This window comes from Schistocerca piceifrons, chromosome 4, assembly GCF_021461385.2.
Source record: "Schistocerca piceifrons isolate TAMUIC-IGC-003096 chromosome 4, iqSchPice1.1, whole genome shotgun sequence".
Lineage (NCBI taxonomy): Eukaryota > Metazoa > Arthropoda > Insecta > Orthoptera > Acrididae > Schistocerca > Schistocerca piceifrons.
This window is the reverse complement of record NC_060141.1, coordinates 293,427,078-293,448,851: the sequence shown is the minus strand read 5'-3', so window position 1 is coordinate 293,448,851 and position 21,774 is coordinate 293,427,078. Positions and strand designations below refer to the sequence as shown.

Here is a 21,774-nt window from a genome sequence, read left to right as displayed (position 1 = left end):
GGACCATGGGTCAGGGGAGACTTACCGTACTTGATGAGAAGGAAAGACTGATTGTTGGGGACTGCATTGGAAGAGATTTGAAAACCTGAGAGCTTAAAGGTGGAAGACAAGGTAATATGCAAGACTACAAGTTGCCAGTATATACCCTCTGTGTATGCCCATTCATCCTAACTGATAATTTGGTGGTAGTCATGCTGATCTAGAAGGCTAAACAGTGTTAACATAATCACTGGTATATGACGTGTTGTTTCGCAGGTGGCTCTCCCTTTGATAGTATATGTTTTGCCAGTTACAGGGCTATTATAGGTGGTGGTAGGAGGGTGCATAGGGCAAGTCTTGCAGCAGCAGTGGTCACATGGGTAGGAGCGATAGGGTAGGCAGATGGGTGCAGAAGAAGGATAGGGTATGACAAGAATATTGCATAGATTGGGAGGTCGACGGAAAGCTATTCTAGGTGTGGTGGGCAAAATTGCAGAGCATGCTCTACAACATGACATTCGTGACCTCGGCGCCTGTTTCACCAAATGTGTCATCTGGATTATTCACCCAGACACCAGTTTCTCAGAACTTCCCAGGTGGGAACTAGCACTGCATGTCCTTGGTTCTCACCACCCACATGGCATTAATTTAAGTTAATTTCTTCCATCTCAGCTTTTCTTCTCTGTAACTACTCTTTGCTTCACTCCATTTTAGTTTTCTACATCTTTCATTGCCTTCTAGTCTGTTTTTCATTGCCCCCTCCCACCTCTGTTACGCACAATGCACTTAGCTTCTCACTCTTATTAACTCGTGGAGATGTTTTAGTAGTAATCTCTGCCTTACATATGACTCTGTCTTCCTCCTTTAAGCTCTCAGGTTTCCAAATCTCATCCATTGCAATCCCCAACACTCAGTCTTTCCTTCTCTACTGTAAGTCTCCCCTAAACCACAGTTCTGGGTGAATTTCCCGAAATCTACCCCTTTTCCTAGACCTCTCCAGTCCTTTTCCTTCGCCCTTATTCCTTTCCCTTCAACCCTTTTGCCTGAAGAGGGAGCCACTAGCTCCGAGAGTTTACCAATCACAATAGTCTTTCGTTTGTGTGTTCTGCATCTACCTGGTGAGTAGATATTTTATCTATCCAATTAAATAATTTTATCAATGTACACTACGTTTTATGTTCATCTTCAGAAGTAGGGTAAGCAGAGAAATCCTCTCTGCCAAGTACACCGAATGAAGCCATTTTCCTGCATGCACAATTTGCCACCCAATACATGATGAAAACCAAATTGCTTTATGCTTACAAAGGCACTTTTCCATTCAGTTAATATCATGTGTATGATGGGGTTTCCTGGGAGTGATAATTGATTAAGGACAAAGCAATGATTTGCAAAAACGAAATATTGTAAGTAGAGAAAAGGAGGATTGGCAGGGGATGGGGGGTGGGAGTTGGGGAGTGCAGAGTGCAGAGAGAGGGGGAGAGAGAGAGAATGTGTGTGTGTGTGAGATAGATAGATAGATAGATAGAGAGAGAGAGAGAGAGAGAGAGAGAGAGAGAGAGAGAGAGATAGGGGGGGGGGGGGGGAGGGCTGTAGCAACTGTTCTCTAAAAAAGGTTAATATATTTAGTGAGGAGAAAACAAAAGAGAAGTTAATTAAAAACATGCAATGTGCTCTGAGGATCAAATGTGCATCCTCAAAGTTTGTAGGCACATACTGTGATAACTTTCTCACAACAAAACAAATTTCATTCAAAATAATGATACATGTTACTTTAATTCACTTGCCAAAGAATAATAAATATTTCAGAAGGAGCCATGGGAACACATGCTCATAGGCATTGAAAGTGATGTAAATTCAGGCTTTTGTATTATGTGGCCGCTGCCCCTGTTAGCAAATGATTTTCTCCTCAAGTATGGCTGCAGTGGATACAAATTTGTAATTCTCTGATTTCTTGTAAAACTATTAGGTTGCCAGCTTGTTATGTACAAAAGAAATTGCTATATTTTGGTGTGTCTCACAATTCCACCATGACTTCTGTCTTTGATTCTTTTGAAAGTGGAAATGTAGTAACCGAAGAGGACATTATTGTGACTTACCATTATTTAAAGCTAAAAAAAAAAAAAAAAACACAGAAAGAGCAAAGGAAGTACTGTGTATAAATATCAAACAAACTTGGGCTTGGGTGGTTTCTTGTGAGCTCTCACAAAACACACAAATTTCCCAGATTATACAGAAAGAGGCTAGATGGTTCCCACATTTTGGAGCAGCTAGTATCAGCTTCTCTGACAAAGTAGGACACAAATTGTGGCTTACTGTTTCTCCTCCCATGAAACTACTCATTTCAGTAAGGTAAGTTAGGGAAAGTGTGTCAGTTTGTAAAGTAGTATACAGTTCAGCTTGAAGAGTATTTAGCAGAAATGTTGCTGGTTTCGAAGGGAGATCAGTCACCATTGATGGTGTAGTAATGGGTGACGAACTCTGTGTTTGAAGAGATGGAAGCAGCCCATAATGACTAGGAAAATCCCAACATGTTCTTCTTCTCTTTATTCAGCTGCTCATTCAGAAGTAATAGGAATGTAGCTTTTAGATCTTTCACCCATGTGTCACAAAAGTCTCAAATTAAGGAGCATAGACTGAAGAAACAACCAGACAGCATCATCACCTGATGACTCCCGCTGTCTTTTCATTTCAGTAAGTTTTTCATTTCCAGCCTCAGTTTGTATTAGCAGTGTATGAAAAAAATAAATTGAGGCTGCTCTTCACTCCATGTAACAGGCTACTGCAGGCAGCAACAGCTTTGCATGTGGCCAGCTTTGTCGTGGACAACCTCCAAAATATCTCATGTATTTTTTTCAAGAACAAAAAGAGGTATGGGTCTCCTTGCAATGTTGAAAACAATTTTGATATGTTAGCTATATTTTGTATGCAGGAATGTGTGACCTAAAATGCACTGTTCGTTACTGAAAACTCTTCAAAATATGTCTGGTGGTTTACCTATAGGTGATGCATAAAAATAACTTAGAATTTTATGAGAGACTGTAGAGCAGAGAACGCATGCAAATCTAAAAACTGTTGTTTTTATTTTCTATGCGAGAAGTAAAAGCTTTACTGAGAAACTAAGTGGAGAGAACATGTGTAGCCTTGATTCAGTTAGATAAAACAATTTTTCTTGAGACACATCTTTATTTCTTATGACACAGTTGTATGCAGCAACCAGCACTTCCTGCTGCACTGGGTGGTGTGTTAAAGATACATGTTGGCATTGTATCATTGCCATCCTAAATCAGTTAAGTCACTTTAACTGCTTTTCTACATGTTCTGTCAATGCGGGTAACTTATGTGTCATAAGGCGAGTTGCACTGTGTATCGTATCGCATACCACCTTAGTTAGAAATGCACCTAATGTAACCAACACTGATATACCCACACACTCATTTCTGAACCTAAACCACACTCTCAAAATCAATGTTAAGGGAGGTACCAGTGAAATTTCAACCCAGTCATAAAAAAATGCAAAAGAATGAAAATTTGTGTAATAACATATCTTGGCAAGCTGAATTAAGTGGCTAAATCCTATTTGCTAAACAAAATTTTTTCATCACTTCTGAATTTTAGATTTTTGAAAAAATAAATATTTTTTTCAAATCCATATGTGGAGTTGTTGGTTATCGCAGAATGTAGTCACCAAAATGTTTTTAGCCAAAGGTTTTTAAAATTGACAGATGAATAGCACTTTTCCATTTAGGCTATTTTGATTTTTTTTCTGAAGAAATTATAAGTACAGTGATCTTTTTAACACTTATATACATACAAAAAGTGTAGATAAATTACAAAAATTCTGTTTTCTAAGACTATATGACAAGAATTTAGTGTAAAATAGAAGTACTGTGACATTATATTATGTTTATCACAGTAAGTAGGAAAAATAAATAAAAGATGACTAGATATGTATGAAAATTTTATTCTTTGTTTTCGGTTTATATATTACATCACATGCACACTGTATAGGTGTGAATAATACCCAGAAACATCAAAATGACACCTGCCACATCTTAGATCATCATGTTTAAGTCTAGCTCTTTCTCTTTGATGTTTGGCAAAGTCAGTTTTCGACAAACTTCTTTGTATTTTGTAGAATTTTGCACTTCAGCTTGCTCAATATTATTTTGACCTTTTGTCCTGTTGTTTGTGCTGTGCGATATGCATATTTGAGTCCTAATTTTGTCATTATTTCTGAAATAACTCTGTGAGAGCCAAGATTCCATTCACAAACACTCTTAGAAGCCACTGCTTTTACTCTCTTTGCACCTATTCCATATAATGCTATGTAAACCCTCATGAGCAGTTTGTGTTAAACATTGATCAGATCTTGTTAGCAGTGATTCATCGGTCAAGTGAGTATAAAGAGGCAATATCTTACTTAAACAAAGTTGATTTATTTGTGTTTTTCTATTATAATCATAAGATCCAGGCTCAGTTTCTTTTGCCAGTGCTGACTGATAAAAACACCATGACGATTTGCCTTTCAGGCATTGAAAATGTTGAAGAATTTTTTTTTATTTATTTATTTTTTTTTTTCAGTAGAACCACAATGCTATATTGACCCAAAAGTATAGTATTAATTTACTTAAGATTTTCTTGTACTGTACGAAAAAGTATTAAAACAGGAGTTACTTGTTTCAGTTTTTGTCACACTTTTTAGGAGAAGTATCTTATGAAATGTTAAAATTTATATGAGCAATGGTGACAATAATGGTAAAAATGAAATTGATAACTGGCTTTTAACCTCATTTGAAATTCTTTTATGAAATGTGTAACCACTTATCATTTCTCAGTCATGAATGTCAGCACTGTGTTTAGTGTATATTTTTATTGTATAGGACATTTGATACGATTGTTTATCGACACTAGTTCCTTGTATTTATCATCTATCATCAAAATATTTGAGGACACTAAAAATATTTGTTAAGTTAGTGAATATTATTTGAGTTTACCCGTGTTATGGCGGTTACAAATTTCAGTAAATAAAATTCAGTTCTGCTACAATTAAACACTGTGCTTTTTTTCTGTTTGCTTCAGTTCTGGAGCCCATATCCTTTGCCAGATTCTGTAGGAAGTCTTGTTGAAGGCTGTCAGGCAGGAGGCAAACAACGAAAAGTTTTTACTCATGAAGAGTATATCAATTTGGTTCTGAGGACTGGGCAGGTGAGTACAATAGTCTGTCATTGTGTCTGGGAAATTTTCTTATAAAAATGATATGCACAGCTACACATTTTAAATCTTGCACTTCAATCTTCTTCTAATAGTTAAGCACAACATGAGTGGAAGCTCCAGATATATCATATTGGGAAGGAATGGAAGGCCACTGCATTGTCTGGAGTGTAATACCCCATTCGTGGCATATTAGTGTGTCCCATATTGAATGACCTCAGGGCAAGCTGGTGTCTGGGCTGTTGGCCTGACTGCAGGAAGAGTGCAGCCTTTCTTTGCTGTGGCACTAGAAAAGGGATAGTGGTGAGCCAATTGCTCCAGCGCCTTTTACCTCCAGGAAAAAGCCCTGTTATTAATTTGTTAGCAGGGTGGGTGGACCTGGGGCCATTGTGGAGGAACTGGAACTAGAAAAAATCACCTGTCCAGGACTCAACCTGGAATGTCCAGGGCTGCAGTCTAGTGTTCTAATGGCTAAACCAATGGCCATTGTCGATTGGATGTTAAACCCTAATCTTCCTTGCTGCTTCTCTGTGAAGCAGCGCATTACGGAGAACCATCACTATGGTTACAGAACTCCATAGCCATTTACTGCACAAATTTTGATCCTGATCACTCATAAATGAGTCATAATGATGCGCACAAGATTCGTGGTGCAGGTATTGTGCTGATTCATGACAGTGTTCAATCACACATGACTCAGCACAGAGCATATTTCTGTTGGTGTTGTGCTGGGAGATATTTGGTAACCGATGCTACAGTCCTGACTTATTTATCTCATTTTTCTTTTTGCTTCCATCTAAAGAAATTTCTTCGTTAACATTTTTCCACTGACAAAAAGTTGCCAAGGGCTCTCGTTGACCACTGTCTCCAATCAAAGGCAGTCAATTTTTTATGAAACTGAAATACATAATTTGATCTCATGGTATGACAACTCTGAATTACAGTTTTGAATATGTTGAAAAGTAACTAACTGATCAATTGCTGTTTGTGCTCCAGTAAATGTCTACTATTCAAGAATGTGTCACTTGAAGAGACTATAAACATCTTCATGGAATGAATACCACCAGATATTTACATCAGTTTTTATCTTTTCTTGTAGAGTTGACTCCGGTTCTTCTTGTCTAGTGGTCCGATTCGTGAAGCTGGAATTCTCACATATTAGCTTATTAGGTTCTCATGATTGAATTGATCTAAATAATTTTGAAGATTGTCATCGGAGAATTTTTATTTTTACATTAATTTATTTTGTCACATTTTAGTATATCACACAGTCTTTTGAAATTTTCACATTAACAAAGCAAAAATTACATTGTTTGCCCAAAATACAAAAATACGTTCGATCACATCCGAGGTGTGCTTACTACTCTTCACTCTGCGATAAAAACAGTATTACAAAGGGTTTACAGTTTTTCTTGACAAATGGATTTCTATTAATTTTGATTATTATTTCATAAATGAATCCAGAAATAAACATAATAAACAGTACTAGATTGCATTATTAATAATATAAATTTTAAATGTGCCAAATAATTCATATATTCATTCAGAACTAGTATTTATCAATTATAACATTCAAAATAATAATCCCCATTAAAAAATTTTAGCTTGAAAATAACGTATTGTGTATAAAATTATATGAAATTTTCGGAAAAAAAAAGCTGGCTTGTCAAAATACAAAAAATATTACTGGTTTTGACAACTGCTGTTGAGAAAAAGTAATGCTGGTGGAGGATGTCATGTTACAATATCCCCCTCACATAATATAGAACAATGTGTTTTCAATAATTTGTGACCTCCTGTAAGGTTTGCCAAATGGCATACAAAATGATGCCAAAAGATAGAATACAGATGTATAGAAGTATCTGATACATAACATATTACAGAAAACACAAGGAAAATAATCTAATGTACAAGTCATAATCTGTATGTATATGAGGACAGGGCATACAGATTTTCAGATCTGTGGAACATTCTGTCACAAGACAGATGATACAAAGTCAAAACTACAATTTACAACACTGAACTATAGAAATAAGTGCAGAGACAATGTAAATTATTAGAACTACAAATTGCAAGTTGAAATTGTAAAGTCACTCCTTCAAGATCATCAAAAAAGAGAAAATAAAAATTCAGAGTCTAAGTGTACGACAAGTGAGCTGACTGGAAAAACTCATGACAATGGGTACATACCAGAAGAACATACTCAATCACAAGTGGGAGCATTGCACAAAATCAATCAGCCACATGTGAGTAAGAATATGTTGACTCATGAAAGGAGAAAACAATGAAAAAATATTAGGGCCTATGCTTATGATGTGGGGACTTACCCATGAATCCAAACCACCCTGGGTACACACCAGCAGAAATGTTTCGACACAACAAAATGAATAAAGTTCATAATCATTTCTCAGTAATTTCAATAATATGTAAAGAATAATTATAGGAAACATCTAGCATCAACCAATAGTTGCGCGCACGCGCTCACACACACACACACACACACACACACACACACACACACACACTGAGAGAGAGAGAGAGAGAGAGAGAGAGAGAGAGTCGCGATGACCAGGGATACCTAAAACAGAGTTAAACATGAGTTTGCATAGCATGAGCACCAAAATCGGTGTGTGAAATCAGAAATTACATCTTGTTCTACAGTTCCATAATTTATGATCACAAAGGCAAATGTCTCCCACACTATTTGCCAATTGTTCATACAAACTAACTTATGTACATAGAAACCTGGAAGATTCATTTACAATTGATAAAAAAAAAATTACATTCTGAGTGTTGAGTTAAGAAAATTCATTGAAATGTGTGACTGCTAACTGTTTTGTGTACTAAGTATGCTGTTCAGTACCTCCCTCACACCCAACGGCATATGTTTTGCCTATCTATATTGAAAAAATAAGTATACATGGTTCACTTCAGAATGGATTAAAATGTCTTCACAGATGAAACTTTAAGGTGCTATTCCTAATATTTACAGTACAAGTGAATAAAATGAGACTTCACTCAATTTACCACTACACTCAAAAGAGTTCATGACAGTTAAATTTGAAAATTCCTGCCAGATGAAAACTGCGTGCCAGACCTTTGCCTTTCACGGGCAAGTGCTCTACCATCTGAGCTACCCATGCATGACTCGTGCCCCGTCCTCACAGCTTCACATCTGCCAGCACCTCATCTCCTACTTTCCAAACTTCACAGAAGCTCACCTGTGAACTTTGCAGAACTAGCGCTGCTGGTAGAGCACTTGCCCACAAAAGGCATAGGGTCCGAGTTTCGGTCTCGGTCTGGCACACAGTTTTAATCTGCTGGGAAGTTTCATATTACTGCACACACTTCTGCAGAGTGTAAATCTCATTCTGGACAATTAAATTTACTTATTCTCTGCAGAGTACACAGGAATAATAATAATATTAAACACTAATGGTGTTCTAAGATAAAGAAATTTATTACTGGATATTTAATGGCATTGTCCCATTTGAAAATTGTAAAAGGATCTACCCATTTAGTCACATGGCATTGTTGTTGTTGTTGTGGTCTTCAGTCCTGAGACTGGTTTGATGCAGCTCTCCATGCTGCTCTATCCTGTGCAAGCCTCTTCATCTCCCAGTACCTACTGCAACCTACATCCTTCTGAATCTGCTTAGTGTATTCATCTCTTGGTCTCCCTCTACGATTTTTACCCTCCACGCTGCCCTCCAGTGCTAAATTTGTGATCCCTTGATGCCTCAAAACATGTCCTACCAACCGATCCCTTCTTCTGGTCAAGTTGTGCCACAAACTTCTCTTCTCCCCAATCCTATTCAATACCTCCTCATTAGTTACGTGATCTACCCACCTTATCTTCAGCATTCTTCTGTAGCACCAAATTTCGAAAGCTTCTATTCTCTTCTTGTCCAAACTAGTTATCGTCCATGTTTCACTTCCATACATGGCTACACTCCATACAAATACTTTCAGAAACGACTTCCTGACACTTAAATCTATACTCGACGTTAATAAATTTCTCTTCTTCAGAAACGAGAAACGATTTCCTTGCCATTGCCAGTCTACATTTTATATCCTCTCTACTTCGACCATCTTCAGTTATTTTACTCCCTAAATAGCAAAACTCCTTTACTACTTTAAGTGTCTCATTTCCTAATCTAATTCCCTCAGCATCACCCGATTTAATTTGACTACATTCCATTATCCTTGTTTTGCTTTTGTTGATGTTCATCTTATATCCTCTTTTCAAGACACCGTCCATTCCGTTCAACTGCTCTTTCAAGTCCTTTGCTGTCTCTGACAGAATTACAATGTCATCGGCGAACCTCAAAGTTTTTACTTCTTCTCCATGAATTTTAATACCTACTCCGAATTTTTCTTTTGTTTCCTTTACTGCTTGCTCAATATACAGATTGAATAACATTGGGGAGAGGCTATAACCCTGTCTCACTTCCTTCCCAACCACTGCTTCCCTTTCATGCCCCTCGACTCTTATAACTGCCATCTGGTTTCTGTACAAATTGTAAATAGCCTTTCGCTCCCTGTATTTTACCCCTGCCACCTTCAGAATTTGAAAGAGAGTATTCCAGTTAACATTGTCAAAAGTTTTCTCTAAATCTACAAATGCTAGAAACGTCGGTTTGCCTTTTCTTAATCTTTCTTTTAAGATAAGTCGTAAGGTTAGTATTGCCTCACATGTTCCAACATTTCTATGGAATCCAAACTGATCTTCCCCGAGGTCCACTTCTACCAGTTTTTCCATTCGTCTGTAAAGAATTCGCGTTAGTATTTTGCAGCTGTGACTTATTATACTGATAGTTCGGTAATTTTCACATCTGTCAACACCTGCTTTCTTTGGGATTGGAATTATTATATTCTTCTTGAAGTCTGAGGGTATTTCGCCTGTCTCATACATCTTGCTCACCAGATGGTAGAGTTTTGTCATGACTGGCTCTCCCAAGGCCGTCAGTAGTTCTAATGGAATGTTGTCTACTCCCGGGGCCTTGTTTCGACTCAGGTCTTTCAGTGCTCTGTCAAACTCTTCACGCAGTATCTTATCTCCCATTTCGTCTTCATCTACATCCTCTTCCATTTCCATAATATTGTCCTCAAGTACATCGCCCTTGTATAAACCCTCTATATACTCCTTCCACCTTTCTGCTTTCCCTTCTTTGCTTAGAACTGGGTTGCCATCTGAGTTCTTGATATTCATACAAGTGGTTCTCTTTTCTCCAAAGGTCTCTTTAATTTTCCTGTAGGCAGTATCTATCTTACCCCTAGTGAGACAAGCCTCTACATCCTTACATTTGTCCTCTAGCCATCCCTGCTTAGCCATTTTGCACTTCCTGTCAATCTCATTTTTGAGACGTTTGTATTCCTTTTTGCCTGCTTCATTTACTGCATTTTTATATTTTCTCCTTTCATCAATTAAATTCAATATTTCTTCTGTTACCCAAGGATTTCTATTTGCCCTCGTCTTTTTACCTACTTGATCGTCTGCTGCCTTCACTACTTCATCCCTCAGAGCTACCCATTCTTCTTCTACTGTATTTCTTTCCCCCATTCCTGTCAATTGTTCTCTTATGTTCTCCCTGAAACTCTCTACAACCTCTGGTTCTTTCAGTTTATCTAGGTCCCATCTCCTTAAATTCCCACCTTTTTGCAGTTTCTTCAGTTTCAATCTGCAGTCCATAACCAATAGATTGTGGTCAGAATCCACATCTGCCCCTGGAAATGTCTTACAATTTAAAACGTGGTTCCTAAATCTCTGTCTTACCATTATATAATCTATCTGATACCTTTTAATATCTCCAGGATTCTTCCAGGTATACAACCTTCTTTTATGATTCTTGAACCAAGTGTTAGCTATGATTAAGTCATGCTCTGTGCAAAATTCTACAAGGCGGCTTCCTCTTTCATTTCTTCCCCCCAATCCATATTCACCTACTATGTTTCCTTCTCTCCCCTTTCCTACCGACGAATTCCAGTCACACATGACTATTAAATTTTCATCTCCCTTCACTACCTGAATAATTTCTTTTATCTCGTCATACATTTCATCTATTTCTTCATCATCTGCAGAGCTAGTTGGCATATAAACTTGTACTACTGTAGTAGGCATGGGCTTTGTATCTATCTTGGCCACAATAATGCGTTCACTATACTGTTTGTGGTAGCTAACCCGCACTCCTTTTTTTTTATTCATTATTAAACGTACTCCTGCATTACCCCTATTTGATTTTGTATTTATAACCTTGTAATCACCTGACCAAAAGCCTTGTTCCTCCTGCCACCGAACTTCACTAACTCCCACTATATCTAACTTTAACCTATCCATTTCCCTTTTTAAATTATCTAACCTACCTGCCCGATTAAGGGATCTGACATTCCACGCTCCGATCCGTAGAACGCCAGTTTTTTCTCCTGATAACGACGTCCTCTTGAGTAGTCCCTGCCCGGAGATCTGAATGGGGGACTATTTTACCTTTGGAATATTTTACCCAAGAGGACGCTATCATCATTTAATCATACAGTAAAGCTGCATGTCCTCGGGAAAAATTACGGCTGTAGTTTCCCCTTGCTTTCAGACGTTCGCAGTACCAGCACAGCAAGGCCGTTTTGGTTAATGTTACAAGGCCAGATCAGTCAATCATCCAGACTGTTGCCCCTGCAACTATTGAAATTACTCATGTTGTCCGGTAAAGATTGAACACAATGAATAGATTCCATGGCACAACTAACAGCACATGTCACAGAAGTAACACAAAACACATTACTGTTAAAATCATATTTCCTGCTTAGATCCTCTTTCACTTCATTCTGCCAATTGGGTTACAAATTCTGACTAACCACAGCTAACTTACCACAGGATGCACGTTTATCTATGTTGTTATCAATCTGGTCCCAAAAAAACTTTAAAAAGTTTTCACCTTCGTTCTCCAGGCTCACAGATATCTCATATTTACTGTTTCGATCATTACCCTGCATGACATTAATGAAAAACTGTTTTAACTGGACTGGTATTCCATGACCCTCACTTACTTCACATACGTCACTTATCTTACCTGTAATGTCAACATCATTCACAAATAACTCTGAAACTTCATCATTCTTAAACTCCACAGAAAACCAATATTCATCATCATATTCCTCCAAAATGATTTCAACAATGGTGTCACTGACAATACAAGTGTCATCTCCATCAAAGTCACTTACTTCTCCTACATTCATTTACGTTAAGCCACCAGTCTCAGACTTACCAGTCTCACTTACTTCAAAGCTCTCATTCACATCTACATCAAAAATACCACCTAGTTCAGATCCAATACAGTCGTCACCTGATTTACATACATCAATAACACTGTTTTCTTTGCAAGAGAAGAAATCATTAGTACATGGCTACATCAAAATTCTCACCACTCTCACATTCTGTTTGTGATTAGCACTTACATTGCCATAATTATACACAGTATCCCAAAACGTTTGATCAAAACATGAATGAGAAATCTGATATTCCTTCTGTTCAGTTTCAGATACATGTGACATCATTAACACTGTTGTTATTGTCTAATTGCAAGTGTAACTTGGGCCTTTGCTTGTTATGTTTCCTTCCCCAAAAATGTGGACCTTCGTTGAGGCGAACTGCCATTTCCCGAGTATTTACTTCTATGATCATTTCTTCTATTAAAGTGCCCATGGTTATCCCCATTTATTCTGCCCTACTGGTGTTCTGTATTTCTCTCTCTACTGACACTTTGATTCTTACAGAAGTTACCATTATCTCTGTTTCTGTGGTTACTCCTGTGTGATTTCTGTCATTCCGATTACTGTATTTACTCAAATCTAAGCCACACTGGAATCTAAGCTGCACCTGCAAAATGAGGCTTGAAATCAAGGAAAAAAAGATTTTCCTGAATCAAAGCCGCTCCTGAAATTTGAGACTCGAAATTCAAGGTGAGAGAAAAGTTTTAGACCGCCCCTCCAAATCGAAACAAAGTTGGTCCATTGTAACGTGAAACACAATTGAGGTCGACTTGAAGAAGATACAGCTACAGTAGTTTGGTTTGAGTCGTAAGCTTGACAGTTAAGCTTTAGCAAGTAGCCATTGCTGTGTCAGGCGCTCCGTCCATATTTATACGGGTACCCTTCCTTTTTCGCGTGCTTCATCTGGTTTGAATCGATTGCTTATTTTGCTTTGATCTGATAAGTGCTGTTCTCTTTGTTATAGGGGTTTACGTCACTCTAAGCTGAAAATGCATTACTGTACTGCGTCATGCATTGTTTGTCACACTCTGATAATGAGTGTTCACGACTAGTCGCCGCTCGCGGCATGGCTTGCTTTTGTGCGTGCTACTGCGGCTTACAATAAAAAAAAGACAGGCATTGTCTCATAAGCAAAACAATGGCAAGAGACTGCTATTTGTTGTTACTTACACTGCTGCTTTCTTTGATAATGATCAACAAGAACCAAATAATAGACTGCGTGTGATAGATGTTCTGAACAAGAGTTTAGCAAAAATTTTTCTCTGTTTGAAAATCTTTGCAGATGCCTCTTTAGTACATTACATTCTGCAAAGAAATTAGAGTCATCTTATATTTAAAAATCTATTCAGTTGCCGTGCTTTATTTCTGACTGTATCACTATTTAGCATAAGAATAATATGAATATCAACATGACATGATATGTATATTCTTCCGCGTTTGCTGTTGTCTCACTCTATTTTCGTAGTTTATTAGACAGACAGGATTTAAATGAGATAGCAGCAAAAACGAAAGAATACATGGCATAATGTTTACATTCTTCTACCTTTTCTTTTAATTTATTTACTGACGCAGAGGTTTTGGTGCCAGTATTTATCTTTGTGCTTGCAAAGCATACCTGTGTTGTGCTACATGTATTTGATGGCAGAAGTTAGTTGTGGCGACACCTACCAACATTTTTCAGAACTTCCACTTACTTTGCACTCGATTCTAAGCCACAGGCGGTTTTTTGGATTACAAAAACCGGAAAAAAAGTGCGGCTTAGATTCGAGTAAATATGGTATTACAGTACATACTTCTTTCTACTGCCCTAAGCAGCCTGTCAACATACCATAAAAATTGTTCAAGATAATCATCAGGTCCGTGTACTAAATGCAGCTGCAATCTTTCTGGTAATCTCCTTTTAAGTGCATCAATCAAGATCATTTCATCAAATGGTTTGTCAAGATATGCTAATTTTTTTAAGTTAGTTTTTACAAAACTCCTTCAAAGTGTTACCCCTGTTCTTATAATTAGGACCATTCAAAAATTCACTTTTGATTCTTCCCCATTCGGCTTCCTACCAAAATGTATTTAAAAATTTTTTTTGAAACTCTGATATTTTTCCCATTGACTGAAATTTAAATTTACTCATGACAGAGTTTCGCCTTCAAGAAATCTTTTAACAGATTTAATTTTTTGATTGTCATTCATGCCTGACACACAACTATATATGCAGCGGTGCAGAAAATCCACTGGCTGTAAATTATGCATGTTGAATCACGCAGTACCATTGTTTGCACACAGATATTTGTGAATGCATATTTCCTGAACTGCTGAAATTTTTTGAACTAAAACTGTTACATTAGTATTCATATTGTTTTCTGATTTTAAATTTTTTTGGTTTAAAATGGTGATGTTGTGATGAGATTTATCTGCTACGGCCTTCTGTTCAACTATTATGTTGTGGCTCAAACATGCCCTGACTGGATCCTGCAGCTTTCATTTGTACCTCACTTTTGCTTTTGTCCCTATTCATTTTGTTACAAGTTTACATGCCAACTAGCTCTGCAGATGACAAAGAAATTGATGAAATGTATGATGAGATAAAAGAAATTATTCAGATAGTGAAGGGAGACGAAAATTTAATAGTAATGGGTGACTGGAATTCGATAGTAGGAAAAGGGAGAGAAGGAAAATGTAGTAGGTGAATATGGATTGGGGGGAAGAAATGAAAAAGGAAGCTACCTGGTAGAATTTTGCACAGTGCAAAACTTAATCATAGCTAACACTTGGTTCAAGAATCATGAAAGAAGGTTTTATACATGGAAGAAGCCTGGAGATACTAGAAGGTATCATATAGATTATATAATGCAAAGACAGAGATTTAGGAACCAGGTTTTAAATTGTAAGACATTTCCAGGGGCAGATGTGGACTCTGACCACAATCTATTGGTTATGACCTGTAGATTAAAACTGAAGAAACTGCAAAAAGGTGGGAATTTAAGGAGATGGGACCTGGATAAACTGACTAAACCAGAGGTTGTACAGAGTTTCAGGGAGAGCATAAGGGAACAATTGACAGGAATGGGGGAAAGAAATACAGTAGAAGATGAATGGGTAGCTCTGAGGGATGAAGTAGTGAAGGCAGCAGAAGATCAAGTAGGTAAAAAGATGAGGGCTATTAGAAATCCTTGGGTAACAGAAGAAATATTGAGTTTAATTGATGAAAGGAGAAAATATAAAAATGCAGTAAAAGAAGCAGGCAAAAAGGAATACAAACGTCTCAAAAATGAGATTGACAGGAGGTGCAAAATGGCTTAGCAGGGATGGCTAGAGGACAAATTTAAGGATGTAGAGGCTTATCTCACTAGGGGTAAGATAGATACTGCCTACAGGAAAATTAAAGAGACCTTTGGAGAAAAGTGAACTGCTTGATGAATATCAAGAGCACAGATGGAAACCCAGTTCTAAGCAAAGAAGGCAAAGCAGAAAGGTGGTAGGAGTATATAGAGGGTCTACACAAGGGCGGTGTACTTGAGGACAATATTATGGAAATGGAAGAGAATGTAGATGAAGAGGAAATGGGAGATTTGATACTGCGTGAAGAGTTTGACAGAGCACTGAAAGTCCGAAGTTGAAACAAGGCCCCGGGAGTAGACAACATTCCATTAGAACTACTGACAGCCTTGGGAGAGCCAGTCCTGACAATACTCTACAATCTGGTGAGCAAGATGTATGAGACAGGTGAAATACCCTCAGACTTCAAGAAAAATATAATAATTCCAATCCCAAAGAAAGCAGGTGTTGACAGATGTGAAAATTACCAAACTATCAGTTTAATGAGTCACGGCTGCAAAATAATAACCTGAATTCTTTACAGACGAATGGAAAAACTAGTAGAAACCGACCTCGGGAAAGATCAGTTAGGATTCCGTAGAAATATTGGATCACGTGAGGCAATACTGACCCTACGGCTTATCTTAGAAGATAGATTAAGGAAAGGTGAACCTACGTTTCTAGCATTTGTAGACTTAGAGAGAGCTTTTGACAATGTTGACTGGAATACTCTCTTTCAAATTCTGAAGGTGGCAGTGGTAAAATACAGGGAGCAAAAGAGTATTTACAATTTGTGCAGAACCAGATTATGAGTCGAGGGGCATGAAAGAGAAGCAGTGATTGGGAAGGGAGTGAGACAGGGTTGTATCCTCTCCCCGATGTTATTCAATCTGTATATTGAGAAAGCAGTAAGAAAAATCTGGAGTAGGTATTAAAATCCATGGAGAAGAAATAAAAACTTTGAGGTTCATCGATGACATTGTAATTATGTCAGAGACAGCAAAGGACCTGGAAGAGCAGCTGAACGGAATGGACAGTGTCTTGAAAGGAGGATATAAGATGAACATCAACAAAAGCAAAACCAGGATGATGGAGTGTAGTCGAATTAAGTCGGGTGATGCTGAGGGAATTAGATTAGGAAATGAGACACTTAAAGTAGTAAAGGAGTTTTACTATTTGGGGAGCAAAATAACTGATGATGGTCGAAGTAGAGAGGATATAAAATGTAGACTTGCAATGGCAAGGAAAGCATTTCTGAAGAAGAGAAATTTGTTAACATCGAGTATAGATTTAAACGTCAGGAAGTCGTTTCTGAAAGTATTTGCATGGAGTGTAGCCATGTATGGAAGTGAAACATGCACAATAAATAGTTTGGACAAGATGAGAATAGAAGCTTTCAAAATGTGGTGCTACAGAAGAATGCTGAAGATTAGATGGGTAGATCACATAACTAATGAGGAGATATTGGATAGTATTGGGGAGAATAGGAGTTTGTGGCACAACTTGACTAGAAGAAGGGATTGGTTGGTAGGACATGTCCTGAGGCATCAAGGGATCACCAATTTAGTATTGAAGGGCAGCGTGGAGGGTAAAAATTGTAGAGGGAGACCAAGAGATGAATACACCAAGCAGATTCAGAAGGATGTAAGTTGCAGTAGGTACTGGGAGATGAAGAAGCTTGTATTGGATAGAGTAGTCTGGAGAGCTGCATCAAACCAGTCTCAGGACTGAAGACCATGACAACAACAAGAACAACAACAACAACAACAACAACATGAGTCCTCAAACAAATTAAGTTCACAAATAGTTTTTATGTATCTTTCCTTTTTGATGTCCTTGGATGTAGTTGTAAATTCCTCATCACTTTCTTTCGAACTGGTCCGTCATTGCCTGCTGGGGTGGCCGACCGGTTCTAGGCGCTACAGTCTGGAACCACGTGTCCGCTACGGTCGCAGGTTCAATTCCTGCCTTGGGCATGGATGTGTGTGATGTCCTTAGGTTAGTTAGGTTTAAGTAGTTCTAAGTTCTAGGGGACTGATGACCTCAGAAGTTAAGTCCCGTAGTGCTCAGAGCCATTTGGTCCGTCATTATTGGTAGTACATTGTCACTGTTGTCATGATTTGCTTTGTTGGGCAGCCTTCAGATTTTTGCTCCATGTGATCAAAAATTTGTTTGTGCATAAGTTTCAAAAATTAACAAGATAAAGCACTTCCTGCAACAGACAAAACTTCGTTATTACTCAGTTAGTCCCCGATGAGCCTCTACTTGTAATTTCCCCCCTCCTTCCTAACGCAATAAGTAAAGTCTTTTCTGAAAAGTCAGAGGAGTAAGATTAGAATAAACTTTTTAATTTATTTTTTCTTGTAGAATTGGATCCATTTCTTCTTGTCTAGGCATTTGATTCTTGAAGCTGAAATTCTCACATTTTAGGCCCTCATGGTTGAATTCATCTAAATAATTTTGAAGATTTTTGTTGCAGAATTTTTGTTTTTACATTAATTTATTTTGTCGCATTTTAGTATAGCTCACAATCTTTTGAAATTTTCATGTTAACAAAGCCAAAATTATATTGTTCACCCAAAATACAAAAATACATCCAATCACATCTGAGGCATGCTTCACTCTTCTGTAATAACAATATTCCAAACGGTTTACAGTATTTCTTGACAACTGAATTTATATTAGTTTCAAATATTATTTCATAAATGAATTCAGAAATAAACATAATAAACAGTACTAGATTGTGCAATTATTAATAGAAATTTTAAGTGTGCCAAATAATTCATAATTTCAAGTGTTTCTAAAAAAAAATAATTCTAACTGTGCGTTCAGAACTAGTATCTATCAGTTATAACATCCAAAATAATAATTTGTAGTCATAAATTTTGGCTTGAAATATAATGTATTGTGTATAAAATTATATGAAATTTTTCAGAAAAAAAACCAGCTGAGATAGTATTGACCTGTCCAAAATTTGAAAAATATTACTGGTATCAACTACTACTCTTGGGGAAAAGTAAAGCTAGAGGAGGGTGTCCCAATACAAACTGTGTGTAATTAGCAGGTCAGATATTGCATGAACATGTAGATGGAATGACGGTGGTTCCTCCATTCTCTATTTTCACCTGTAACAACAGATGAGCTTGTGAAAGGAAAAACTGATATGTTCATGGAGGCCTTGTAACAATCAGCATTAAATTCCACACTGCTGCTATCATTTTTTTTATTAAATATGTGGGTGACCCATTCATCATTTGGGCCTATGAGGAAGTGGCAAGTTTCTTTGGTACCCCAACAGTTGACATATAAAATGTACACCTGCTGGAGACAGAAAATAATGGCACAATTCTTTTTCTGAATGTCTAAGTGTTTAGAACCACAAGAGGCAATCTAGTACATTAAGTCTTCTGGAAATCAAAACAATCATTCGGATGCCTATGTGGACTGATAGTGTAAGCTCACATGGTAATTGACGTTGATAACCTCAGTTGTGGGCAAAATGAGCTCCTGCCACATTTCCTGCCAAAATTTATGAGATGCATTGACGACAAAATATGTAAGAAAAGCAAAATGCTGTATCTCAGAAATAATAAACTTTCATAGTGGCACCAAGATTGCAATCTTTTGGGGTTCACAAGTAATTCCGTAGACGTTTCCACACTGCAGACATGTATAATGTAAGATATGAGTGTGATGACATTTATTTTGAGGGAATGGTGACCAGTAAGCACATGTGTATTGAAGCATGAACACTACACACTCCTGCAGAAACACAGGAAATCAGCATTAGCCAAACTTCACTCAGACGTTGATTGGCACAGAAAACCAAGGCTCATATGGTTGCTAGGAACTCATGGGTGTAACAGCAGCAAAATAAATTGGGCTAGTGGTAAAGTGTGTTTACCAGACAGGTGTTCCACAATTCCTGAGTGTATTGAAATGAACAAGTGTTCAGAAGTAAAATGTCATGTGACAACACTGTGTTCATACAGGCCAAATCTGCCACTGGGTGCAAGGTGGCAATTCAGAGTTTCCTGCCATCATTTGTTAGACAAATACAAGAAAATTGGGTCAAAATCAGCCTTTGTATTGTAGCTCTGTTTATTCTTATAAAATGCCGTGAACTTATGCCTAAAATAAAGTGGAAGCTTTCTTTGTTAAAAAAACAGAGGATATAAAAGCTGTTTAATTGCAGTGCAATTGCAAAGATGAATGATACAATATCAGCTAGACCAGTATTGAAAAGTAACTAAAATTGCTTAAATTCAACTACACCTTATAGTGTGATGATGCCCATGTATTTGCTTGTATGTTTACAGTAATTTTAACAGCAATGTACAGTAGAGTAATTAACAAGAGGACATGTCGCACTTATTTTTAAAAGAAGGCTGGAAGAAGAAGAAGAAGAAGAAGAAGGAAAATTTCCCACAGAAAGCTGATGTGTTTTATTTGTTTTTGTAGAATAATTCTAAGATATTACTGAGTTGAAAACTAGTAACCTATCTGCAACCCATGTTGTTTCTGAAAATGCCAGTCATGTGAAACCCAAAAGATTTGCTACTCAAATTATTGTTAGGAGATGGATATAGTTAATCAGATACCTGTGCGGACTGGCAGTCATGTGGGAACACAGGATGTTTGATCCCTCAAGCACAGTACATTTGGTCCCTCAAGCCTTCCAGTTCTGTATTGCATGGACATCTGCTTCAGAAAATGCTTAGAAAAGCAGAGAAACTGACTCTTGTGATGGGACTGAAGATGGTTTGACAAGCAGATCATGTCTCATGTCCTGGAGAAGGGGTCATACACAATCACAGTAGTGATATTTCATCTGATCAAGGGAAGTTTGGTTGAGTTGTCCCTATTCACTTGGTATTAATGAATGAGTGGATAGTTGCAGTCTTGGAGTCATAGATGATGCAGTAATCTATGTGAAATTATTAGCCATTAAACATTTTTCTCTTATCCATTTGGATCAGGACAAGATTTGAGTAAGCCGGCACCTAACTGTTAATAAGCCCCACTGAGTCAGTAATATCATGCAGATGTTGGAAGTAGCAGTTTTTGGGAATATGGAATGTATCTCTCTAATATTTGTGGAGAGAAGGTTTTGCATCATAAGCAAGCTATGTGTTATCTTTAGAGTTTTCTTAGAAATTATTTGTTCAACCTATACTGGAATAATTCTTCAGTGGGTGGAATCAATATCAGGTTCGATATAAGGAACCTCATGTGACACCAACAAAAACGGGCTACATTGCATTAGACTTGTTTGACTTGTAGGAGAATGTAAGAGAATTTCTGCAAACACCTTGTAAGTTCCAATGTGATCTTCAGTGCAAAATGAACTAATATTATTTCCACTGTATCTGTTTCTTTCGTAGAGACTGAAGTAGTAATAGTCATAATTGCACCTCCAACAGCGGCGTATAAGCTGTCATTCTGCCACATAGCAAAAAACATTAGTATGTGATGAAATGAAAGTTGTACTCTGCCACACAGACTTGACAGTGTTTTCAGAGTATAGACAGTGAGATGCTATGCAGTAGTGGAGCCGGTGCAGTGAGGTAATAGGGACAGTTATTGACTTTACACATTTGAATGGTTTTGATAAAACTACCTTTGTTTTATGTATGGGAGTCAGTCAGAGTCTGTGAGGTTCTGTCATATTTTTCATTCTGTGGACTTGGTATGTTGGCACAAATGTTCTGTTTAAAACTCGAATGTGGAATTGACACTTTTTAAATTCATTAATGCATTTGTGGAAATCAGAAATTTGTGTTATTTTTGTGCACTGAGTATTATTATTTTGATACCATAGGCTACTAAGTAGGAATCAGTGGTGTAATACATAATTATGGGGAGCATTGTGCTTTACTCTTGTTTTATTCACACATTTGAATTTTAAATCATCATGTAGAGTAAGATACACTATTTAATACTAGTAGTAGTAGTAGTTGTTGTTGTTGTTCAGTATTTATCCGAGAACTTGTATTCATTTACATG

At 37.4% G+C, this 21,774-nt stretch overlaps 1 protein-coding gene across 1 annotated transcript in view; it reads left to right on the top strand.

The window, feature by feature from the left end:
- Positions 1-21,774, top strand: part of LOC124794793 (DDB1- and CUL4-associated factor 5) — a 112,185-nt gene that overhangs the window by 70,955 nt on the left and 19,456 nt on the right. The window contains exon 7 of the mRNA XM_047258448.1: positions 5,059-5,184. Coding sequence (XP_047114404.1) covers positions 5,059-5,184 — 126 coding nt within the window. The remainder of the gene's footprint in view (positions 1-5,058; positions 5,185-21,774) is intronic.